The sequence below is a fragment of the Euprymna scolopes genome, chromosome 36 (genome assembly GCF_053919585.1).
Source record: "Euprymna scolopes isolate OS-2025 chromosome 36, ASM5391958v1, whole genome shotgun sequence".
NCBI classification, from domain to species: Eukaryota; Metazoa; Mollusca; class Cephalopoda; order Sepiida; family Sepiolidae; genus Euprymna; species Euprymna scolopes.
In genome coordinates, this window is record NC_136517.1 from 35,971,005 (window position 1) to 35,995,323 (window position 24,319).

The 24,319-nt window shown below is 37.0% G+C and overlaps 1 protein-coding gene across 1 annotated transcript; it reads left to right on the top strand.

Annotated features, from left to right (window-relative positions):
• The first annotated feature begins 13,085 nt into the window (after positions 1-13,085).
• On the top strand, positions 13,086-22,571 carry LOC145260220 (uncharacterized). The gene is made up of 3 exons (XM_080118046.1): positions 13,086-13,445; positions 19,360-19,441; positions 22,210-22,571. Exons 1-3 carry the CDS (start codon positions 13,405-13,407, stop codon positions 22,477-22,479), a joined length of 393 nt encoding a protein of 130 aa, XP_079974172.1. The 5' UTR covers positions 13,086-13,404; the 3' UTR covers positions 22,480-22,571.
• Positions 22,572-24,319: the final 1,748 nt, after the last annotated feature.

Consider the following 24,319-nt stretch of genomic DNA (forward strand, 5'->3'; position numbering starts at 1 on the left):
AAAATCTCAACCTCTTTAAATAATAGGGAACGTTTTTATGCAATTGAATATTCGACTTTCGAGTTGTTTGTCTAATCCTGTTATATACTGCATCAGTTTGGATACATTGGCTTTTCTCAGACTGGTTTCTCTGATATTGTAGTTGATGTTCTGGCTTAGATTTTTATGGCCACTATTTTGTGACATTGACCTTTGTTGTGGTTTTGGTTTGCTTGATAAACAAACTGTTGCCCAGTGGTTAGCTTTCCCATGTGTTGCATCTTGACCCAAATGCTGTGGGCAGACTTCAAGGCGAAATTCATGGCTTCTACCACAATTGAGGCAGTTACTAAAGTTCTTAGAACATTTTGGCATTTTTATAGCTTGAATAGTGTACATAAAACCAGGAAGGGAACAGGTTGGCCCAGCACCACCCATCTCCGGAAGAGAGAAACTCCTCAGCTCCAAGACAGGTTGCTCAAAACAATTCAGTTGCTGGACGGTTTGATGGAATCACTTTATATTAGATACGAAAAGTCTCAGTTCTCGGTAAGAAGGACACAGGCTTCTGTAAAGAAAGATGAAGAAGGAAAAACTACTCCTCACACATTTGTTAGTTCGTCACAGAAACAATCGCCTCAAAACTCCACTGATCTTTGCACTCAGTAACAAAAATGCCTCCTAGTTCGCTACACACCATCTGACAAGTAGTCTTTCGCTGTTACCTTTATGTCACCAACCAATTTGCATATGGCCAAGTTCACCTCTCACAAATCTTCACAGCTACAAGACTGCATTTCCTATAAGACCAACTCACCGTAATGATGTTGCTTTTTGTCCTTCAGATCAATTACTGCCCTGCATGCCAGATACAAACAAACCCGCTTATGCCGAGAGCTAAGGTTAGTCTCACTTTCATGCCCACAAATAGTAACGCTTCTGTTCTCGTTATTCTTCAGCATGAACCTAAGTTATTTTAAAGGCATAGTAGAAGCTTCATATGTTTTGCTGATATGAATACTTTCTTCCAGCATTAAGACATTGTTTTTTCTTAACTTTTTTTTGAAAATCTGGGATTGGAGTGCAATTATTCACTGTTGTTGTTTAGAATCAAATAACAAACATTTCTGTGTAAGATGTCTACATCTGTTTATAAAATCAATTAACGATGTTTCTTGTTTCTGTTTATAAAACATTAGTTTTAACCGATACACTCTGAAATTTTCTTTTGCTTCAAGCTGTTTTATGAGCCTCTTAAAAATAATTTCAGGATAGCGTTTTTCTTCTTTCATCAACGACTACATCTTTAATCCCTTGTTACCAATTTGCAATAGAATGTAGTTTATTTACTGTTCTGTTTTTACTTTAAGAATAAAATACAGTTCCAAACGTTGTTTAAAAAGTTTTAAAGTTTCTGCCGGATTTGGGGTTTCCCAATCCCATTAAGGGAATATACTTGCAAGACATCGTAGATAAACAGTAAACACTTTATGCAAGTTCTGAAAGGAAACAGTTCAAAATAACGATTGGCCGTGTGGAATAATCGGAATTACCTCCCTTGGACTGTTAACCCTCTTTCCTCTTATTGAACTCTTTTGGAATGAGAGAAAAAGAATGTAACGTAATCGAGCCCCACGCGGGCTGTAAGAGTGAGTCAATAAATCCTGTCGTATTTCATATTTCTCTTTTTGTTCTGTTCTTATATTAAACCCTTCAAAACCTTACATGGAGTCAGAAGCTAGATCGAGAAAAAAAAAAGAATTTTATATATAAAAGAAAAAAAGAAAGACATCAAAACAGCAAACAAACCCGGACATCCGAAAAGTAGTAAGTTTGTTTTATTTTTACAAAAAAAAATAAATTAAAAAAATAAAATAAAATAATGGCTCAAAGAAATTTCGACACCAATATACCGCCGCTGGCAAAAATGTCTCTGTCAGGAAATGTTATGAACAATTGGAGGAAATTTAAACAAAATTTTTTTAATTATTCTATGGCCAGTCGATTGTCAAACGAGGTTGATTCAGTATATCAGACTTCTGTTTTCCTTTCTATAATCGGTGAGGAATGTTTCGATATTTTTGAAGGGTTACATTTTAATTCAGAGGAGGATCGAAATAATCTTCAAAAAGTCTTGCAAAAATTTGAGGACTTCTTTGTTGGAGAAACACATGAAGCGTATGAGTCATACAAATTTCACCTTCGAAAGCAGGAACCGGAAGAAAATATAGAAACCTATATAGTGGTTCTACGCCAGCTTGCAAAAAGTTGCAATTTTGGACAATTAACGAACAGATTAATTAGGGATCAAGTTGTTGTTGGGGTGAAGGATGATATTTAAAGGAAAAATTTTTAGCCGATAAAACTTTAACTCTAGATAAATGCCTGCAAATGGGTAGAGCACATGAAACCTCAAAGCAACAGTCACAAGCTATATCCTCAGCAGAACCAGATACACAAATAAACCGTGTATTTAGAAAAAAGAATTTTCAGTACAATAATAAAATGACTAAAAGAAAGTGCATACACAGTGGATATTTTACCTCACACGGCAGAGATGACTGTCCAGCGATGCATGCAACATGTAATAAATGTAAAAAACTAGGACATTATGCATCGGAATGTAGAACAAAGTCGGTAAGGGGAGTTGCAAAAGAAGAAAATGACTTCCTAGGGTCGATCTCATTGGGAAACATTAAAAACGGTGAAGAGGAAGGAAAAATTGACTGGCAAGCCAATATAAAGGTCACCACCACGAAGAACAGCAGAACAGTCAACTTCAGGTTTGACACAGGCGCTGATGTTACTGTAGTGCCGGACCGGTTCTTTAGGAAAAATTCTCCTATAATAAAGCAGACGGATAAAAGACTATATGGACCAGGTCAGAACAAGATAAAGGTGATTGAAAAAGTAGATGCTACACTTTGTTATAGAGAAAAAAATTCGCCGCAAGAGTTGTACATCGTTAAGGACTTGATGGAACCATTGTTGGGTAGACCAGCAATTAAAGCTTTGAACTTGTTGAGCAAGATCAACTCTATAGAAGGCAGAGATCACCAATACAAAAAAACTTTTCAAAAGTATTTATGGGACTAGGAAAACTGAAGCATGTTTATAAAATACATTTGGATAAGAATGCTCAACCTTTTTCAATTACAACTCCCAGACGACTAGCACTTCCTATGAAACAAAAAGTCCAGGATGAGCTTAAAAGATTAGAAAGTGAAGATATCATCCGCCTAATCGAAATGCCTACTGATTGGGATGCTCCTATTGTAGCAGTTCCAAAGAAGGATAGTAAAATCAGACTTTGTATTGACTTCACTAAACTTAATGAAAGTGTGAAGCGTGAACATTTCCCACTACCTTCTTCAGACCAGTTATTAGCTCAACTTGATGGAGCCAAGATATTTAGTAAACTGGATTGCAACAGCGGATTCCATCAAATTATGTTGCATGAAGATTCTCAGAAGCTTACCACTTTTATTACGCCATTTGGAAGATATTGCTATATATATTTGGAATAAGTTCAGGCTCTGAAATTTTTCACCGCGAAATGACACACATTTTGTCAGGGATACCAGGAGTCATCTGTGACATAGATGATGTTTTTGTCAGTGGGAGAAGCCAACAGGAACATGACCAGCGTTTAAAAATAGTGCTAGAGAGAATGGAGGCAGCAGGAATAACATTAAATGATAAATGTGTATTCTCTGTTAGCAAAATTAAATTTATTGGGCAACTCATTTCAGAAGAAGGTATCCAAATAGACCCAGAGAAGATTAACGCAATCATGAACATGACCAGACCACAAAACGTGTCTGAACTGCGACGACTGCTAGGTATGGCAAATCATGTTGGTAAATTTGCTGAAAATTTAGCAGAGACCACAAAACCACTCAGAGATCTCCTGAGGAAAGACAATGCATGGATTTGGGGATGAGCCTCAGGAAACTGCATTTAAAACACTAAAGAAAAATCTGAGTTCTGCACCGGTACTGCTCCATTATAGTGCTGATAAGCCAACAAAATTTCGGCTGATGCATCTTCCTATAGCTTGGGAGGAGTACTGCTCCAGAAACAAGGGAATGACTGGAGACCTGTATTTTATGCCTCGAGAGCATTTACTGAAACAGAACGGAGATATGCTCAAGTTAAGAAAGAAGCCCTTGTCACTTGGTGTTGAAAAAAATTTGCCGACTTTTTGATTGGGCTGAATAAGTTCATAATTGAAATGGATCACAAGCCATTATTGGCATTATTAAAAACAAAACAGCTTGATGAACTAACCCCAAGAATACAGCGTTTCCATATGCGCTTAATGAGATTCACCTATGAAATCATGCATACCACTGGGAAAAATCTCATTACAGCAGACACTCTATCTAGAGCTCCAAACAGCCTACCAACCAAACATGAATTTGAGCAGGAGACAGAGACAGACATGTTCGTCCGTTCAATTATACAAAACATCTCTGTTACCGACAGGAGATTGGAAGAAATAAGGGTGAAACAAAACTCTGACAAAATCTGCAGTCATGAACTATAAAATGGACCATTGGCCCGAAACCGCTATACAAGACCCTCAGCTAAGACCCTACTAGTTTATAAGGCAGGACCTAACAGTCTGCCAAGGACTTTTACTGTATCAGAATCGACTAATCATCCCTGCGGATCTTCAAAAAGACATCTTGGATCGTCTTCATGAGGGACACCAAGCTATAGTGAAATATAGAGCATTGCCACGGAGTAATGTTTGGTGGCCAGGACTTTCAAAGCAAATAGGGGAGAAAATAGAAAAATGTAGTATTTGTGAAAGAGAAAGAAGATATCCATCAGAACCGCTACAACCAACCAAGTTGCCAGACTACCCTTGGCAAAAAGTTGCGATGGATTTATTTGAATTGAATGGCCACAAATACCTCATAGTTATAGACTATTATTCAAGATGGATAGAAATATCACATCTTGAAAATACCAATGCAAATTGTATTGTAAACCACTGCAAATCAATATTTGCTAAGTACGGTATACATGAAATGATAATAAGTGACAATGGCCCTCAATTTATATCTAAACATTTCCTGGAGTTTGCAAAAATCTATGGTTTTATTCACCTTACCAGCAGCCCATACCATCCTCAAGGCAATGGCGAAGCAGAACGTACTGGTCAGACAGTCAAAAATCTTTTTAAAAAGTCAAAGGATCCTTACATTGCTTTACTTAATTACCGTACTACTCCACTACAGCATGGCCAAAGCAGAATTGTTGATGAATAGGAAACTCAGGACTCGCATTCCAGCACTTCCTCACCAAAATGAAAATTTTCAACAAAGTGTCGAAAAATTCAAAGAAGCAGACGCTCGGGTCAAAATGAAACAAAAGTTGTATTTTGATAAACGTCATAGAACTAGAGAACAACCCCCTGTTACCCAAGGACAGGCAGTTTGGGTGAAAACACCCAAAACGAGCCCAGCCAAAGTGGTAGATACTGTTACTCCAAGATCAGTCCTGGTTGAAACGGACTCAGGATTGTTTCGTAGAAACAGAAACCATCTTTGAAAAAGAAATGAGCACATCGATTTTCCTCAAATAGCTGCACCGACAGAATTGTCTGCCTTACCAAATGCATCCAGAGACATTCCTGAGTTCAGCTACAATAATTTAATGAGACAAACTAACCAGCCAGATGTGCAGTCAACTGTACACGAGGATATCCAATCCTTTAACTCGGAAAGTCCCAAAGTAAAATATACAAAGAGTGGTAGAAAAGTTCAACCACCAGAGAAACTTTCAAGGGGGATGTGGAATAATCGGAATTACCTCTCTTGGACTCTTAACCCTCTTTCCTCTTACTGAACTCTTTTGGAACGAGAGACAAAAAAATGTAATGTAATCGAGCCCCACGCGGAGTGAGTCAATAAATCCTGTCGTATTTCATATTTCTCTTTTTGTTCTGTTCTTATACTAAACCCTTCAAAACCTTACAGGCCGATCATGGAAAAAAAAAGAATATCCATACATGGAGAGTTAAAAAGAATTGAATTAAATACCTTGTTTGTATCTTCTGTTAAAAATAACGTTTTTTTTTAAAATTAAGGCGAAATATTTCTTGCCTGTTATTTATAAGTGGAAGAACTTTTTCTCTTTCTGTTGTTGTCTTACTTTGCTTTGAGTGGAAAGTTTTTTGTCTGTTATTGCAAATGGAAGATTTTTGTCTTTTAATGAAATTTTTTTTTTTTTTTTTCGACTTTTGAATTTATCTTTAATAATAAAGAAGCACCTATAAATCTCTTATGGTTTTCCACTATTAGAATTTTTTGTATTAACAATTAAGTTACTCCCATGTATATTTTTGTATTTTGTTTTTTTTTTTCTGGCTCATACATTATATTTGTTGTATTTTATACTTTTATTAGTTTTTTATTGAACTTAGTTTCATACCTTTTAATATTCGTACAAAACTACCATTAATTTTGAATAAAAAGCAATGCTAGCTCCTTTGCACTGATGTCATAGAATTCAGTACGAAAATCTTTCTTTTTGAATCCTACTGACCAGGAGAGTGGGCGTGTGCTTCATTGCCTGCTACGAACAACGATTCCTGAACCTTTCCTTTTGGAAGAATAATCCTGTAAGAAGGAAACGAGGCAAACTCTTCCTTACAACTTTATATACACAGTGGCGATACGTGCGTTTTTGAGGAAAATTTTAAAAATAATTTGTGAGCCTTTAAACTGATAGTTTAAAAAAAGACAAATGACTGTACATTATTTACGAACTTGTGAGTACATTCCATTCAGTTTGTTCGATTTATTATGAGTATGAGTATTTAGAAGTACTCGTTCCTAATTTTTACATATTAATGGTAGTCGTCTGTTGAAGAGATGTTTATAATTTATGAACCAGTTTATTTTGATGAAAGAGTTTTTTTTTTTTTTACTTGGCGTTTTTATGCTTTTGAATGCCTGCAAAGGGAATAATTTGTAACCTTATTTTGTAAATAAAATCTTTTCTTCATTTTTAAGCAAGACCTCTTTCTACTTTATTCTTTTACCCCACCTCTTTATTCAATCCTTTTATTTTTGTGCAGGCTATTTGTTTCTCATCGACTTTATCTGAAAACAGATACATTTCTGACACAAATAAAGCAATGCATATTCCATTTATCATACAGATTGATCTTTCCCAATGCTCTCCGAAAACATCCATTTGCTGATAATTGCCACAGCAACTACAACAACCCGGAAAGGATAGAGAAATTTTGATAAATTCATACTTTTTCACCTAAATTGGTGGATGATTGTGACGTTAGTTAATACTCTACTATTTGAAAGCGTTATATTTTGGATATATTTTGGATATATATACTTTGAAAAAAAGAATGGGAGAAATCGGAATCAAAGAATTGACTGGAAAAATACAACGAACAACAATAATTGAAAACAGTTTAAATATTAAGTAAAACCCTTGAATGTGGAAACTAACACACAGGAGCAACAAGTGCGGGTCAGACAAACTGCTGCAAAGGCAAAACATGAAACACTACATGGAAGCTGCATATCTATATGTTCTCTAACCCCCACCCCCATCACCACATCACTGCCCCCCCCCCCCCAAAAAAGAGTGAAACCAAATATCCAAGTAGAGTCAAGGAGGAAGAAAAGACCGAGGAACTGACCAGACCTCTGCTGGATAAGTGCGAACGGAACTAGGACTTTGGGGGGGGGGGGCTTATTGCCACTCAAATTCTAGTGAAGACCAATAGTCGCTGCCAATAGAAATCAATGGCAAGCAGCTGTTGTGATAATGCAAATTTATTTGCAAATGTTATCAAAAGAGGTGGAGAGTACTGGAAACCTGGGGAGACTTGCTGTCACTCAGCTTTCAGGGAACACCACAGATTGTTTTCAAGGATAGATCTTTGATGACCTGTGCGATATACTAAGGCACTAAAATGTCAGGACATGTGGATATTTTCTGTCTAAAGGTGACTTGAAAAGTGAGACAAAAGATCTTATATTTTCTGCTCAGGAGCAGGCATTAAATACTAATGCAATCAATAGAAACATCTTTGAAAAGAACTGTTCTGATAAGTACAGGCTGTGTGATGTGACTCTTGAAGCAGTGTCGCACACTGGAAGTGCGTGTTCTACACTTGATCAAAAAGGGTACAAACATCGCCATGACAAAGTATGTGCAAATCTGCATTGGAGTTTGTGCTTTGGAATCCAAGTGACGGACCAATGGTTCCAACATCAGAAACAGTAGTGTAAAATGAGGACAATGAAAAAGTAGCCAACTATACGTGTAAGATGGATAGATTCCAGAAAACAACAATCCCCCCCCACCCCATCCCCGTTTGTCAGACATATTGCTCATGAAATGTGAGGACTAAAGGATGTCCATTGTCCATACACATTAACACTACATATATCACTAACGGGGATAAATAAAAGAGATAGTGAAAGGAGGAGAGAGAGGGGAAAAGAGAGAGGAGGGGAAGGATATATATACATATATATATATGTTGTTTGTTTTGGTTTCAGCGGTATGTTTTGAATGAATTCAATTATTTACGAAAGTGCATATTTACCTAAATACGAGTTGGGAATAATTTTCCCTTTAACCAATTTGGTACCCCCACATAGGGAGCGGTATATATATTATTTTTATTTTTAAAATATAATTATCTACTGACACGTGTTTCGTCGTCGTCGTCTCTCTCTCTCTCTCTCTCTCTCTCTCTCTCTCTCTCTCTCTCTATCTATCTATCTATCTATCTATCTATATATATATATATATATATATATACTAGCAAAAGTGCCCGTCGTTGACTGGGTTCAAAAACAACCTACACTGTTCTGCCAGATCAAACATACCCATTTCTGTGTCTCGATACATCTTCTATCATTACATGTAATCAGTTTTTTAAAATAGTCAACCATATAGATATCTATAATATAAAGCTGAATGTCTGTGTGTGCGTGTGTCTGGTAACGAATAGGCTCCTATATGGTTGACTATTTAAAAAAACTGATTACATATAATGATAGAAGATGTATCGAGACACAGGAATGGGTGTGTTTGATCTGGCAGAACAGTGGTTCATTAAAATTGTGGGGTCTGCGTTCGCGCCTGGTCCACAAAGTATGGAAATAAAAAATTTAAAAATTAAAAAAAAACGTTTACAAGTGTTTTTGATATAGATGTACATAAGAATACTTTGATAAGTATGTTTTAACTTAAATAGGGATGGTATAATAAAATTGGGGGTCTGTGTTTGCGCCTGGCCTCCATAGAATGGAAATAGGCACAAACTTTAATAAAGACTTTTCATATCTATCTGCGTAAGTATACTTTAATAATTATGTTTTAGTTTGAAGAAATATGGCATAATAAAAATTATGGGGTGTTCGTTCGCGCATGACCTCCATAGAATGGAAATATGTCACAAAGTTTAACAAGGTTTTTTAATATAGATCCACAGAATATTGTGATAAGTGTTTCAGTGTGAACAGGTATGGTATAATAAATTATGGGGGTTATCTATTTTATTTTTACTTTCATCATATTTTGCTTTGGTTTTGATACCCCCAAATTCGAAGCTATCTCATTACAACCCTTCCTTTTCATAACCTATCATAAATTCTTCGTTTCTTTTTCTCTCTTAGTTTCCCCTCTCTGTCCTGCTCTAAGTAAATCATACGACCTTGTCCACAAATTCCAAAATTTCATCATGACAAGTTTCAAGAAAAAATACACGATTAAACCCGGTTCTCCAACTTCCAACGTAGACCCCTACTACCATGTCTCCTCCAACATCAGGGGTCTTCATTCTAACCTTCCAGAGGTTGAAACCCAATTACAGGAGACTAAACCAGACCTTTTATTTTTAAGTGAAACTGGCATTGGACAGGCTATTTCCCTAGAAGAGTTTGCAATTACAGGATACTCTAACTTAACTTCTAAATCTGACCCCCAAGATCGCCATGGGCATGGAATATGTGCCTATATTAAAGATAGCTTTCCATGTGGGAGGGACATCTCCAGGGAAGATCCTAACTTACCCTATATGTGCTTCCGGGTTGCTTTAGCTCACACTACTGCATTTATATTTACTCTCTATCGCCCCCACAACAGCGGAGTTACTATCTTTCAAAGCATATCTGAGAAAATTGACCAAGTTCTATCTGCTTATCCTTCAGCTAACATTCACGTATGTGGAGACTTAAATGTTCACAACGTCGAATGGTTGACCCACTCAAACAAGACCGATGATGAGGGGAGGTTCTGTCATGATTTCTCCATTGCCTATGACCTCACTCAGATTGTTCAGGAACCCACCCGTGTGCCCGACAATGACGGCCAGTATGCGAGCCTACTAGACCTTTTTCTCACAACTTGCCCTGAACTATGTTCAGTTTCTGTTCTGTCGCCTCTTGGATCTTCCGACCACTCTGTTGTATCAATTAAGATAAAAATGAAATGTAATAAGTCCCCAGACGTACCTCTCCATCGTACAGTATATCGATACACTAAGGCTGACTGGGATAGCTTCCGTACATTTATATCTGATCTACCTCTGCATTCAATGTTTAAAAAGGATGTGTCCTCTATAGTATTAGACCTGACTGAATGGTTAATTGTAGGTATTGACCATTTCATACCCTCTAAAAAGTTTCAGCAAAAACCTAACAGCCAGCCATGGTTCTCTCCAGAATGTGCTGCTGCCATTGCGCACAGAAATCACTTTTTCCACTGCTTCAAACGTAATAGATGTATGGAAACTAAAGCCGTTTTCAGGTCTGCCAGCAACCATTGTAAGAAAGTAATAAGGAACGCAAGAGAGTTGTATGCTCAATCTGTTAAGTCCAAAGTAGCTGAGCAGCGGCTTGGTTCCCACCAGTTTTGGCAAATAGCAAACAGAATCCTGAACAGAAGCGTGTGCTCCATCCCAACTATTATCAATGGACCTGAGGTAATCTCGTCAGCATCAGACAAAGCCAAACTCTTTGTCAAGAACTTTGCAGCTAATTCTACCCTTTGCGACCAAGGCCGCCAACCCCCAATATTTCCTCCTGTATCAGAAAACACGCTACGTATATCTGTACGTGATGTTGCCAAGCTAATCAAAAACCTTGATTCCAGTAAAGCAACTGGCCCTGACGGTATTCCAATTATAGTAATCAAAAAACTTCAACCTGAACTAGCGCCCATACTTACAAAACTGTTTAAACGTTGTCTTAAGGAGATTAGTTTCCCATCTCCCTGGAAAATCTCATCAGTATGCCCTGTATTTAAGAATTCAGGTGATTGCTCATCCCCCTCTCAGTACAGGCCAATAAGTCTCCTGTGCGTCATGAGTAAGTTGCTAGAATCTGTGTTAAATACTGAAGTAATCAACCATCTCAGCAAAAATAACCTTCTTAGTGACACTCAATATGGTTTCCGTTCTGCTAAATCTACAGCAGATGTGCTTACAGTTATATCGCATAGGATTAGCAAATCTCTCGACGATGGCAATCTTTCTAGGGCAATTGCTCTTGACATATCTAAGGCCTTTGATAGGGTGTGGCATAAAGGTTTACTTCATAAGATCGCTAGCTATGGTATAGCTGGAAAAGTCTTCTCAATTATTAAATCATTTCTTTCTGATAGGTTCATAAGAGTAGTAGTTGAGGGGCAAAAATCAGAAGCTCACAGTATTAATGCCGGTGTCCCTCAGGGGTCCATCCTGGGCCCAACTCTTTTCCTGATCTACATTAATGATCTTCCAAATCACATCCTTACATCATTTGTAGACATTTATGCTGACAACACTACCATTTATGGTAGCACATCTAGGACAGTAAACGACCAAGTTCTCTCCAATTCTCTCTCCTCTGATCTTGAGCACGTAGTACAATGGGGAAAGGAGTGGCTAGTTACTTTTAATGCATCTAAAACCAAGCTTCTCTCTTTACATCATCAACATTCTAATCCACATTTGGCATCAATTGAAATGAATGGCTCTCGTCTTCAGGAGGCCTCAAGTTTTGACAAGCTTCTGGGCTTGACCATTACTCCTGATCTTAAATGGAACACGTACATCAAATCTGTTGCCAAGGCCGCTGGAAAAATGGTGGGATCTTTCTATCGATCCGGTAAATATCTCACTGCTGATGCTATTCTCTATCTATATAAGAGCCAGGTACGTCCAAGGATGGAATACTGTTGCCACATCTGGGCAGGAGCTGCTAGAAAGGACTTGTCCTGCCTGGAAAGAGTTCAAAATAGACTTCGTAGCCTCGTAGGAGATGTCCTTTTCTCCTCCTTGCAACCTCTATCTCACAGAAGAGATGTTGCGAGTTTGTATCTGATGTATCGTTATTTTCATGGAAAGTGTTCGACTGAGCTTCAATCTATGGTCCCCCCTCGCCAAACTTTCACAAGAAAAACTCGTCTAGCTGTAAACACTATCAATAATTTCCCCCACTCTTTATCTGTGCCTAAACCTAATCGTAGATTCCATGAACAAAGCTTCTTTCTTAGAACTGCACGCCTGTGGAATTGTCTTCCGTTTTCCTGCTTTCCGGCTGACTACAATATGGTTGTGTTCACGTCTAAAGTAAATAAGTTCTTGATGAGCCGTTCCATATAAGTTATCAAATTTACCAAATTTTCATTACTAATGATTACTATATTGTCCAATTTCTACTGTACACTCTTTAACCCTTATCCTTGAGTGGCCTCTGGGCCTTGATAATGTGGTGATGCCTATGTAAAAAAAAAAAAAAAAAAAAAGTCCATTTTCTGTAGGCTTTTTTTGAACCCAGTCAACGACGGGTACTTTTGCTAGTATATATATATATATATATATATATATATATATATATATATATATATATATATAGAGAGAGAGAGAGAGAGAGAGAGAGAGAGAGAGAGAAAGAGAGAGAGAGAGAGATAAAGGAAGGGGATGATTATCCAGAAAGAAATATATATATTTATATTTGAAAATGGATGACATCACAAAATTAACTTTATTGTCTTGTTATCTTAGCATTGTGCACAATGGATGACGTTACAAAAAGGCAAATGACGTAATTAGATTGCGAGTGATATGAAAAGTCGTGGAGGGAGGGAAATGATGTATATAATTAAAAGAGAATGAGAGAAATAGGAAGAAAGTGAAAGAGAGAAAGAGAAAGAAAGAGAGAGGATAAATACTATTAGGCGAGATATTTCAACGCCTCTATAATACAGTTGAATCAACAACATCACATTAAATTAAATGATTTTCGCATTTAGAATGTTGGCATCGTTTTTGAAAACACTTTTCCTTGTCATTTAAAAACTCAAATTGGAAGTTATATTTTTAATTTTGTATTTATTAAATCCAACAAAAACAAAAAAAAAAAAAGAAAAAGAAAAAAAAGAGCCATGCTTGGTATTAAAATTATTAAAAGTTCGGAAGAAGTGTGGTGAGTTGAAATTATTGAAATAACTTTCTTGAATTTATTTCCTTTCCTTTTTTTTTTTTTTTTTTTTCAGTTAAGAAGGTATACGAAAACATTCCCGTACTATAAAATCTAGATTTATGAAGCAGAAAGGTGCATCCCCTTCCCTACAATATCTACGTCTTATAGGGGAATGGACAAACATTTTCCCTATAAAATCTAGAAGGGAAGGGATTACTTATCCCTTATAAAATCTACATTTTTAAGAGTATTTATAAATTTTCTTTTTTTTTCTTCTTTTTTTTACAAGGGAGTCACCACTTATCAAGGCCCAGAGGCCACTCGAGGATCAGGGTTAACGAATGTAAGGCGGTAGTTTAGTAATTGTTAATGGTGTACATTGGGTAGAATTTGAATTATTTAAGGGGACGGTTCAACAAGAACTTGTCTACATTGGACTTGAAAGCAACTCACTTCTAAGTGAGTATCAAATTATTGTTGTTCTGTATTGTGATGTTACATGATTTTCATGTTTGTCAATTTGTAATAAAATGTGTATTCATGTATTTGCGAACTATCTGCGTTTGTTAAGTATTTATGTTTGCGAGCATTTCTAGTTTCAGTGATTCAACCGACTATGAAACCCCTAACGTTTACAACACTACCATATCGTAATCAGCTGGAAAGCAAGCAAATGGAACAGTGTTCCACGTGCAGGTAGTTCTATTGTAGAAGGTTTGTTCATGGAATCTGCATTTAGATTTAGGCACAGATAGAGAGTGGGGAAATTTTTGATGGTTGTTGTAGCATTAATACTATGTAGAAAGAGGGAGATAACTCTCTTCCTGATCTACATCGATGATCTTCCAAATCACATCTCTAGATCATTCGTAGACATTTATGCTGACTACACTACCATCTATGGTTGCACATCAAAGGCCGTAAACAACCAAGTTCTCTCTGATGCTCTCTCCTCTGATCTTGAGCTCATGGTACAATGAGGAAAGATGTTGCTGGTTACTTTTAATGTATCTAAAACCAAGCTTCTATCTTTACATCATCAATGCTCTGATCCTTGTCTGGCATAAATTGAAATGAATGGCTTTTGTCTTGGGCAAGCTTCATGTTTTGACAAACCTCTGGGCTTGACCTTTACTTCTGATCTGAAATGGAATACGTAAATCAAATCCGTTGCCAAGGTCGCTGGAAAAATGGTGGGATCCTTCTGTCAATCCAGTAGATATCTCACTTCTGACACAATTCTCTATCTATATAAGAGCCAAGTACGCCCAAGGATGGAGTACGCTTGCCACATCTGGGCAGGAGCTGCTAGAAAGATCTTATCCTGCCTTGCAAAGTTCAAAATAGACTTCGTAGCCTAGTAGGGGATGCCCTTTTCTCTTCCCTGCAACCTCTTTCTCACAAAAGAGACGTTGCAAGCCTGTCTCTGCTTTATCGTTATTTTCAGGGCAAATGCTGAACAGTCATTTTTTTGATGCCTCGTTCACTGGGGACCATGCATGCTTCACTTGTTTTTTTCTATTTTCTTATTCGATGATTCACTATTACAGACAATTCTATAGAACAGAAAGAGTAAGTCCTTTCTAACATTTAACAATAAGTTCATTGATTATCTTCGTTAATATGACTTGTAAGAAAAAGGGTTAGTATTGGAAAGAGTTTATGTCTATGGACGTAGATAGAAGATTAGAGACATACACATTAACATTCAATATATCACTAAAGGGAATCGAAGTCTGGATCTGACGGTAGCCATGCTATATTCTTCATGTCCTTGTACTTAGTCGAGACCATACATACATATAAAAAAGCCAGGAAGAGTGTGGTTTTAACATGTTCATTCAGGATGGTGTCGACTCCCAGGCCAAAAGGCCTGGGTGGGTTCTGTTGTGTCCCAAGAGAGTAGTTGAGGATTGGTCTGAGCCACATAGAGATGTTCTCAGTCCGAGAGCCAGGAAGAAAAAGAGAGAACTGTTATAGGTTTAATCCTTTATAAACTCAGTCATGTGATCAGCTCGCCTGCGAGACGGCTTCTGATTGGACAAGCCAGAGAGGAAGTTGACTGCTACAACCAATCAGCAATGATCTTATAAAATCAGATATTCAAAATCTCAAGTTGCAATATATGTTACTATTGCTGCTACACTTATATTTGTGCAAACTTGTGTGTGTGTGTGTGTGTGTGTGTGTGTGTGTGTGTGTGTGTGTGTGTGTGTGCGTGTAATGTGTGTGCTTACTTTTGATATGGCTGTGTTGATAGAGATATAGTAGGAATTTCAGTATGGGGCACTCAAGTTAAATATTTCTAAAATGGGCATTATTGATGCTGAGAATCGAGGCATGCTGCAGGTATCACCGGCAGTTGAACTCTAGTTTGAGTTCACTAAGTCATATGTTTTATACGAGTTTCTAAGTTTGCATTTGTCTGTTAATCGAAATTTGAAGCGATTTCTATTGGTTGGAATATTTTTAGTTAACACGTTCCTGTGACAACTAACTTTTTTTGAAGTGATCAAGCAAGCGAATCACAATGAAGCAGAGAAAGAAAACAGGTAGCAATTTGGGCCATTTGCTTTTAAACGTTCGCTTGAATTACTTTGCATTGAAAACTGTTTTATTCATATATCATTTTTTAAATTGAAATCCTTAGATTTTCTTCCTTGAAAAAACATTGAACTCACATGTTAGATGTAAAGATGGGTAAGTTTGCTAGTAAATATGCTGACTAGTACGTGTTTGTGATTAGGAAGAATGTGCTGTAAACATAGAACTCAGCAAAGTTCAAACGTTTTACCCTGCCTCCAATAAGCTAGAATCCTGAGAAAAGTTAGTCTATGATATTTAGAGGAAAATGATGTCAGATATGAATTACAGAGGGAAAGAGAGAGAGAGAGAGAGAGAGAGAGAGAGAGAGAGAGAGAGAGAGTGGTGAGCAAAATATCTTTTAATCCTGGTAGAAGCTTCAATGTGACAATATGTACTAATTCTGAACAGAAGCGTGTGCTCTATCACAACTATCATCAATGGACCTGAGGTAATCTCGTCAGCATCAGACAAAGCCAAACACTTTGCCAAGAACTTTGCGGCTAATTCTACCCTTTGCGACCAAGGCCGCCAACCCCCAATATTTCCTCCTGTATCAGAAAACACGCTATGTGATATACAAATATCTGTATGTGTTGTTGCCAAGCTAATCAAAAACCTTGATTCCAGTAAAGCAACCGGCCCTGACGGTATTCCAATTATAGTACTCAAAAAAACTTCAACCAGAACTAGCGCCTATACTTACAAATCTGTTTAAACGTTGTCTTAAGGAGAATTGCTTCCCATCACCCTGGAAAATCTCATCAGTATGCCCTGTATTTAAGAATTCAGGTGATCGCTCATCTCCCTCTCAGTACAGGCCAATAAGTCTACCGTGCTTCATGAATAAGTTGCTGAAATCTGTGTTAAATAGAGAAGTAATCAACCATCTCAGCAAAAATAACCTTCTTAGTGACACACAATATGGCTTTCGTTCTGTTAGATCTACAGCAGATGTGCTTACAGTTATATCTCATAGGATTAGCAAATCTCTCAACGGAGGCAACCTTTCTAGGGCAATTGCTCTTGACATATCGAAGGCCTTTGATAGGGTGTGGCATAAATGTTTACTTCACAAGATCTCTACCTATGATATAGCTGGAAATGTCTTCTCAATTATTAAATCATTTCTCACTGATAGATTATTCATAAAAGTAGTAGGTGATGGACAAAAATCAGAGGCTCACAGTATTAATGCTGGAGTCCCTTAGGGGTCAATCCTGGGCCCAACTCTCTTTCTGATCTACATCAATGATCTCCCAAATAACATCCTTACATCATTCGTAGATATTTATGCTGATGACACTACCATCTGTGGTAGCACATCTAAGACCATAAACGACCAAGTTCTCTCTGATTCTCTCTCCTCTGATTTTGAGCACATGGTACAATGGGGAAAGGAGTGCTGGTTATTTTTAATGCATCTAAAACCAAGCTTTTATCTTTACATCATCAACGCTCTGATCCTCATCTGGTATCAATTGAAATGAATGGCTCTCGTCTTGGAGGCCTCATGTTTTGACAAGCTTCTGGGCTTGACCTTTACTCCTGATCTGAAATGGAACATGTACATCAAATCTGTTGCCAAGGCTGCTGGAAAAATTGTGGGATTCTTCTTTTGATCCAGTAGATATCTCACTGCTGATGCAATTCTCTATCTATATAAGAGCCAGGTACGTCCAAGGATGGAGTACTGTTGCCACATCTGGGCAGAAGCTGCTAGAAAAGACTTTTTCTGCCTTGATAGAGTTCAAAATAGACTTCGTAGCTCGTAGGAGATGTCCTTTTCTCTTTCCTGCAACCTCTATCTCACAGAAGCGATGTTGCAAGTTTGTTTTTGCTTCATCGTTATTTTCATGGCAAGGGTCTGACTGAACTTCACTCTATGGTCCTCCCTCACCAAACTTAAACACTCGTCTAGCTGAAAACACTATCAATAATTCCCTCCACTTTATCTGTGCCTAAACCTAAACGTAGATTCCATGAACAAAGCTTCTTTCTTAGAAGTGCACGCCTGTGGAACTGTCTTCTGTTTTCCTGCTTTCCAACTGACTACAATCTGATTGTCTTCAAGTTCAACGTAAACAAGTTCTTGATGAGCCGTTCCACTTAAGTTAACAAATTTACTGAATTTTCATTACTAACGATTACTATATTGTCCATATGACAGTCTTAACCCTTATCCTGGAGTGGTCTCTGGGCCTTGATAAGTGTTGATGCCTATGTAAAAAAAAAAAAAAAAAATGCTCTAACAAAAAATTAAGTGATATGCTTAAAAACATAGTTAACTCTCGCTATATCTTTCTCTCTACCCCCTCCACCTTTCAATCATTTCGGGTATCATGATAACAGAACTACTTTCTTCCTCTTAAAAAGAGATAATGCCTGGGAGAATGGAATCATGAGAACAGAACAGATACTACATTACCCCAAAGGAAGAAATAATCCCTGGGAGGATGGTTTCATAAAAACACAACAAATAATACACTACCCCCTTCCACCTCCTTAACCGAGCATTGAAAGGTATTACATTAGTCTGAAATAGTAAACTAAATTAAGTATCAAAATATAGTAATAATATATTTTCAGCTTCAGACAGAAAAGCTACCAAATCTCCATTATTAAAAAATAACAATAGTATAGTTTCTGTTCCAGACAGACACTCAATCTCCATTATTAAAAGATATATTAGTAGCATAGTTTCTTAATCATACAGATGATATCAAATAACATAGTAATGGTATAGTTTTGTTTTCAGACAGACAGATACAAAATCGCCATCTTCTATATTATAAACAGCAAACGTCTGTGGGTATGTATGTCTGCTAAAAACTTCTGACAAGTGTATCGGAACGTGACGAAACCAGTATCGTTTAAAACCTTGAAATTTCAGACGACAAATATCGAAAAATTGGCCAAAAACATTAATTTCTTCACCCTCAAATGTGCAGTTTTCTACAAGGACGGGTCGTTTTTTTTTTTTGCCGATATTTTCGCAAGTCATCCCCTCTTTTTGATTGATAGACATAATTTCGACATTCGCCACTTCTAGTTTTGCGATGGACGCAAAGGCAAAGACATCACATATTTTTTCATCCTCTCTTTTTTTTTTCCTCAACACACCCGAGCAACACTGGGCACCCAGGCTAGCTATTAATAAATATTACAGCAAGTGCCTTTCACGACTTGAACTCTATTGATCCTATACTTACTGCAAACTTTTCATTCACCCTTGATTCATTTTCTGTTTCGAAAGCACAAAGCTATGTCTAGGATGGGTGGCAGGGAGGAGAAACGTCCCCTAAAATTCAGATGATATTTTTTCTCATTTTAGGCGAGAACGCATCTTATGGGAAAACAAGAAAAATAAAGCATGGGCTTATCAATGGGAACAGTACGTCAAGGAAAATGATGAAGTAAGTATATTCATATATTTATATTATATTCATATATTTATATTATATTCATATATTTGTATTATATTAATGTATTTATATTAAATTAATATATTTATAGGTTCCCCTGTATCATATTTACTTTTTGGTAGATACAGTAGAATCTGCCCAATTACTATCCGCCTGTCACTTTCCTCCCTACAGCAGTCCTGACAGGAGTGAGTGGGTGAGGGAGAGCCTCTTTGCCGGGTTTTCTTTAGATTGTAAGGTCTTTGATAGGGTATGGCATAAAGGTTTATTTACAAGATCTCTAGATATGGTGTAGCTGGAAATGTCTTCTCAATTATTAAATCATTTCTTTCTGATAGGTTCATAAGAGTAGTAGGTGATGGGCAAAAATCAGAGGCTCACAGTATTAATGCTGGAGTCCCTTAGGGGTCAATCCTGGGCCCAAATCTCTTCCTGATCTACATCAATAATCTTCCAAATCACATCCTTTCATCATTTGTAGACATTTTTACTGATGACACTATCATTTATGGTAGCACATCTAAGACAGTAAACGACCAAGTTCTCTCTGATTCTCTCTCCTCTGATCTTGAGCACATGGTACAATGGGGAAAGGAGTGGCTGGTTACTTTTAATGCATCTAAAACCAAGCTTTTATCTTTTCATCATCAACATTCTGATCCACATCTGGCATCAATTAAAATGAATGGCTCTTGTCTTCAGGAGGCCTCATGTTTTGACAAGCTTCTGGGCTTGACTTTTACTCCTGATCTTAAATGGAACACGTACATCAAATCTGTTGCCAAGGCTGCTGGAAAAATGGTGGGATCTTTCTATCGATCCAGTAGATATCTCATTGCTGATGCAATTTTCTATCTATATAAGAGCCAGGTATGTTCAAGGATGGAATACTGTTGCCACATCTGGGCAGGAGCTGCTAGAAAAGACTTTTTCTGCCTTGATAGAGTTCAAAATAGACTTCGTAGCTCGTAGGAGATGTCCTTTTCTCTTCCCTGCAACCTCTATCTCACAGAAGCGATGTTGCGAGTTTGTCTTTGCTTCATCGTTATTTTCATGGCAAGTGTTCGACTGAGTTTCAATTTATGGTACCCCCTCGCCAAACTTTCACAAGAAACACTCGTCTAACTGAAAACACTATCAATAATTTCCCCCACTATTTATCTGTGCCTAAACCTAAACGTAGATTCCATGAAAAAAGCTTCTTTCTTAGAAGAACTGCACGCCTGTGAAATTGTCTTCCGTTTTCCTGCTTTCTGGCTGACTACAATATGGTTGTCTTCAAGTCTTAATGTAAATAGGTTCTTGATGAGCTGCTCCATATAAGTTAACAAATTTACCGAATTTTCATTACTAATGATTACTATATTGCCCAATTTCTACTGTACACTCTTTAACCCTTATCCTTGAGCGGCGTCTTGGCCTTGATAATGTGGTGATGCCTGTGTAAAAAAAAAAAACGAAAAAAAACCCACCGCTACCGAGATATAGAAGGAGGCCAGTGAACATGACAGTGTGACGTCATTGCCAGAGCGACATGTAGTTAAAGGGTGCCTACCGAGAAAAGCTGCCTACAGTTTCCTCTCTGACTTCTACACTGATTTTGTTCTCCATCAAAAAATGGTTTTGACATTAAATAGAATGCTTCGAGGGTTTCTCTTTTAGAGGAAGACATTTGCTTGGAGTTGATTGTTACTAAACTTTCAACATAATTTCATTTCCATTACAAGGCAACAAGGTCTTACCAACTGGGAAATTATTAGTCTAAAAATCAAAGGAAGAAGCTGACTGTGTTGGTTGAGATTTTTTTCTTTTTTTTGTAAGAGACAGTATTTAAATTTGCTAGCCTGACAAGAAAAAAATGAACAGATTATCAGCTAATGTGATATCCAAGAAGGAAAATCCCCCTTTTGTTCAAAGAACTTAAAAGAAGAGACCGTCTTGGAATTCCCTTTGTAGAAGGACATTTTTATTAAAAAAAAAAAAAACAACAGAAAAAAACATGAGAACCAGAAGGTCCCAGAAGATTGAGAGAGCGTCTCTCAAAGAAAAAAAAAAAATGAAAGAAAAAGAGAACATTTTAAAGACTCTTTATATTTTGCATGATTTTTATGTATAAAGCAGGGTTGTTTTTTTTATTTTAAAAAGGGAAAAGAATATTTTCCCGTTTTTTTCTTATAATTTGTTTGAACGATAAATTTAATTTCTTGTTCTAATCGATAGAATTAATTCTAGAATAATCTCTTAATTAGAGACCCCCTTTTTATTACGTATAGTCTAGTTTTATTTATTTATATTTTTTGCCATGCTTACTTCAAGCTTAATTTTTAACCCTTGCATTGGGAAATAAAAGCAATAGCATTTTATTTCTTTTAAAAAACTCAGACTAAATTAATATACTTTTCGGGTCTAGTTTTCATTTGTTCCTGTTTCGCATTTAAATTATCCAAATAAACAATTGTTAATACTGTCTGCTTTTTTTTTTTTTATATCGTTCATTTCTGTATTACGTTTAAGTTATCTTAAACCCCACTCTTCCCATGTTAAATAATAATTTCGAAATATTTTAGTGTGCAGGTCATGCGCGCATGCGCAACCGGATGTCGTAAACCGGAAAGTGGGTTACATACATTGTTACAAGGTCATTTGAGTTTTATAATTATATATATATATATATATAGTCCTTAAAAACTAAGATGCACAAGTGTCCACGTTACTTCCAACTGAATATGTGACACCAAAATGATCTCTTATCTTTGCAGATGTATCATAGAATGCGTGAACTTCAAGAGCAGAAGGAGGAGAAGTTTCCGATTGAGGTCCGCAAATTGGTGGAATACAAGAAGGGGATGCTCCCACCAGAAGTCACAAGGCCGAACATTGATGACAGTAATATTCCCAAGTACACGTCTCGCATGATCGGTTGGAAGGCGACACAGCCATGTGTTTATACAGAGTATTGCAAGCCAAACTCGTGGGAAAAGGGACCCCGAAAAGCTAAAATCAGCCCGGGTCTACTCCAGCAACAATAAGATTGGTCTTTTTCCTGATGCCATCTTTTTTTTTTTTTTCAAAGAAAATAAAAAAAAAACAGGTTATCATTCAATTAAAATTGTGAGAAATACCTTGCATAATAAGTTTTGACAAACACTTACCTGACTTAATGATATGTTAAGAAGGGGTTCGTATTACTGTATTCATAGATTCGACAAAGTTGTCAAAAAACAAATATATAACAAATAAATGTTATCAAAGGCAAGATAAGTTACTTTTCTACCAAACTGGATACATTTTTTGTGTTTTTATTCAATGTAACATGTATATTCAGCTCGAAAAACATGCAGTGTTTACCGATATATTGGAAAATTCAAAATGGCGCCCGACATTCTCTTTAACACGGTAAGTTTGGGAAAAGGTGTTATAAATAATAAACTAGACAAAATACTATTAAAAAAACACCGAATATATGTCAACTTATGTCACGGGAACATATATTGAGCGAATTTCTAACAGTATTTTGTCTAGTTTATTATTTATAACATCTTTTCCTGAACTTACCGTGTTAAAGAGAGAGTCAGGCGCTATTTTGGATTTTCCAATACATCGGTAAACACTGTATGCTTTTCGAGCTGAATAAACATGTTCCATTAAATGAAAACACGATAAATATATCCAGTTAGGTAGAAAAGTAACTTATCTTGCCTTTGATAACATTTATTTGTTATATATTTGTTTTGTGACAACTTTTTCGAATCTATGTGTACAGTAATACAAACCCTTAAGAAGTTGCCAAAATAGTAGATCCTGTTTTGGCAGCATTAGCATGGTAAAATGTTCCTTAATTGTCGATTCACAGACAAGGTCCATGATTACAATAGAAATTCGATAATTCAAGGAAAGAGTTCTTAACCTCGGCTTTACACAATTCTTGCAGACACATGAAGACATTCAATTAAAAAAATGGAATTCCATAAAGTAAGTTCATATATTCAAGAAGAACTATATTATTGGGGGGCAAAACCCGTCATAAAGAATTGAATAAATACATAAGGTGAGCTACAAATCTGGCCCCAATTAGAATGAACATCTCTTGTCTTGGGAAACACCATACTTCGACAAACTTCTGGGACTGACCTTCACTCCTGATGTGAAATGGGACACATACATCAAATTTGTTGCTAATATTGCTGGAAAAGTTGTTGGATCATTCTACCGCTCCAGTAGATATCTCACTACTGATGCAATTCTCTATCTGTATGAGAGCCAAATTCATCCTAAAATGAAATACTGTTGCCACATCTTAGCAGAAGCTGCTCCGCGCAGCCTATCTTGCCATGATATAGTTCATAACCGGCTTCAAAACATAGTGGGTGATGTCCTTTTCTCTTCCCTACAACCTATTTCCCACAGAAGAGACGTTGCGAACCTGTCTCTGCTCTATCATTATTTTTATGGCAAGTGCTCGTTTGAGCTCCAATCTATGGTTCCCTCTTGCCAAACTTTTACAAAAGACAGTCAACTAATTACAACCACTATCGACAATTGGTACTTGTGCATTTAACGAACCAGACGTAACTCAGCATTTGCTCGGCTTTGTCCGGCGCATGACGTCAACAGCTCAGGTTTTGTTGCTGTCTGATGAAACATGGTCATCAGCCAATCAAAACGTGCGCTTAGCTTCAACTCAACGCGCGTACACGTGCGAGCAGTAGATGAGAATTTCGATATCAATTGGAAGAGTGTAAAAAAAAAAAAAAAGAAAACTGCATTACAATTCAAGAAATGCTGACGAAACAATGAATCTGACTAACCTAACAAACCAGCTTCAGACCCCAGTGGCTGCACTAAAGTTTTGCCAGGACCGAAAATTTG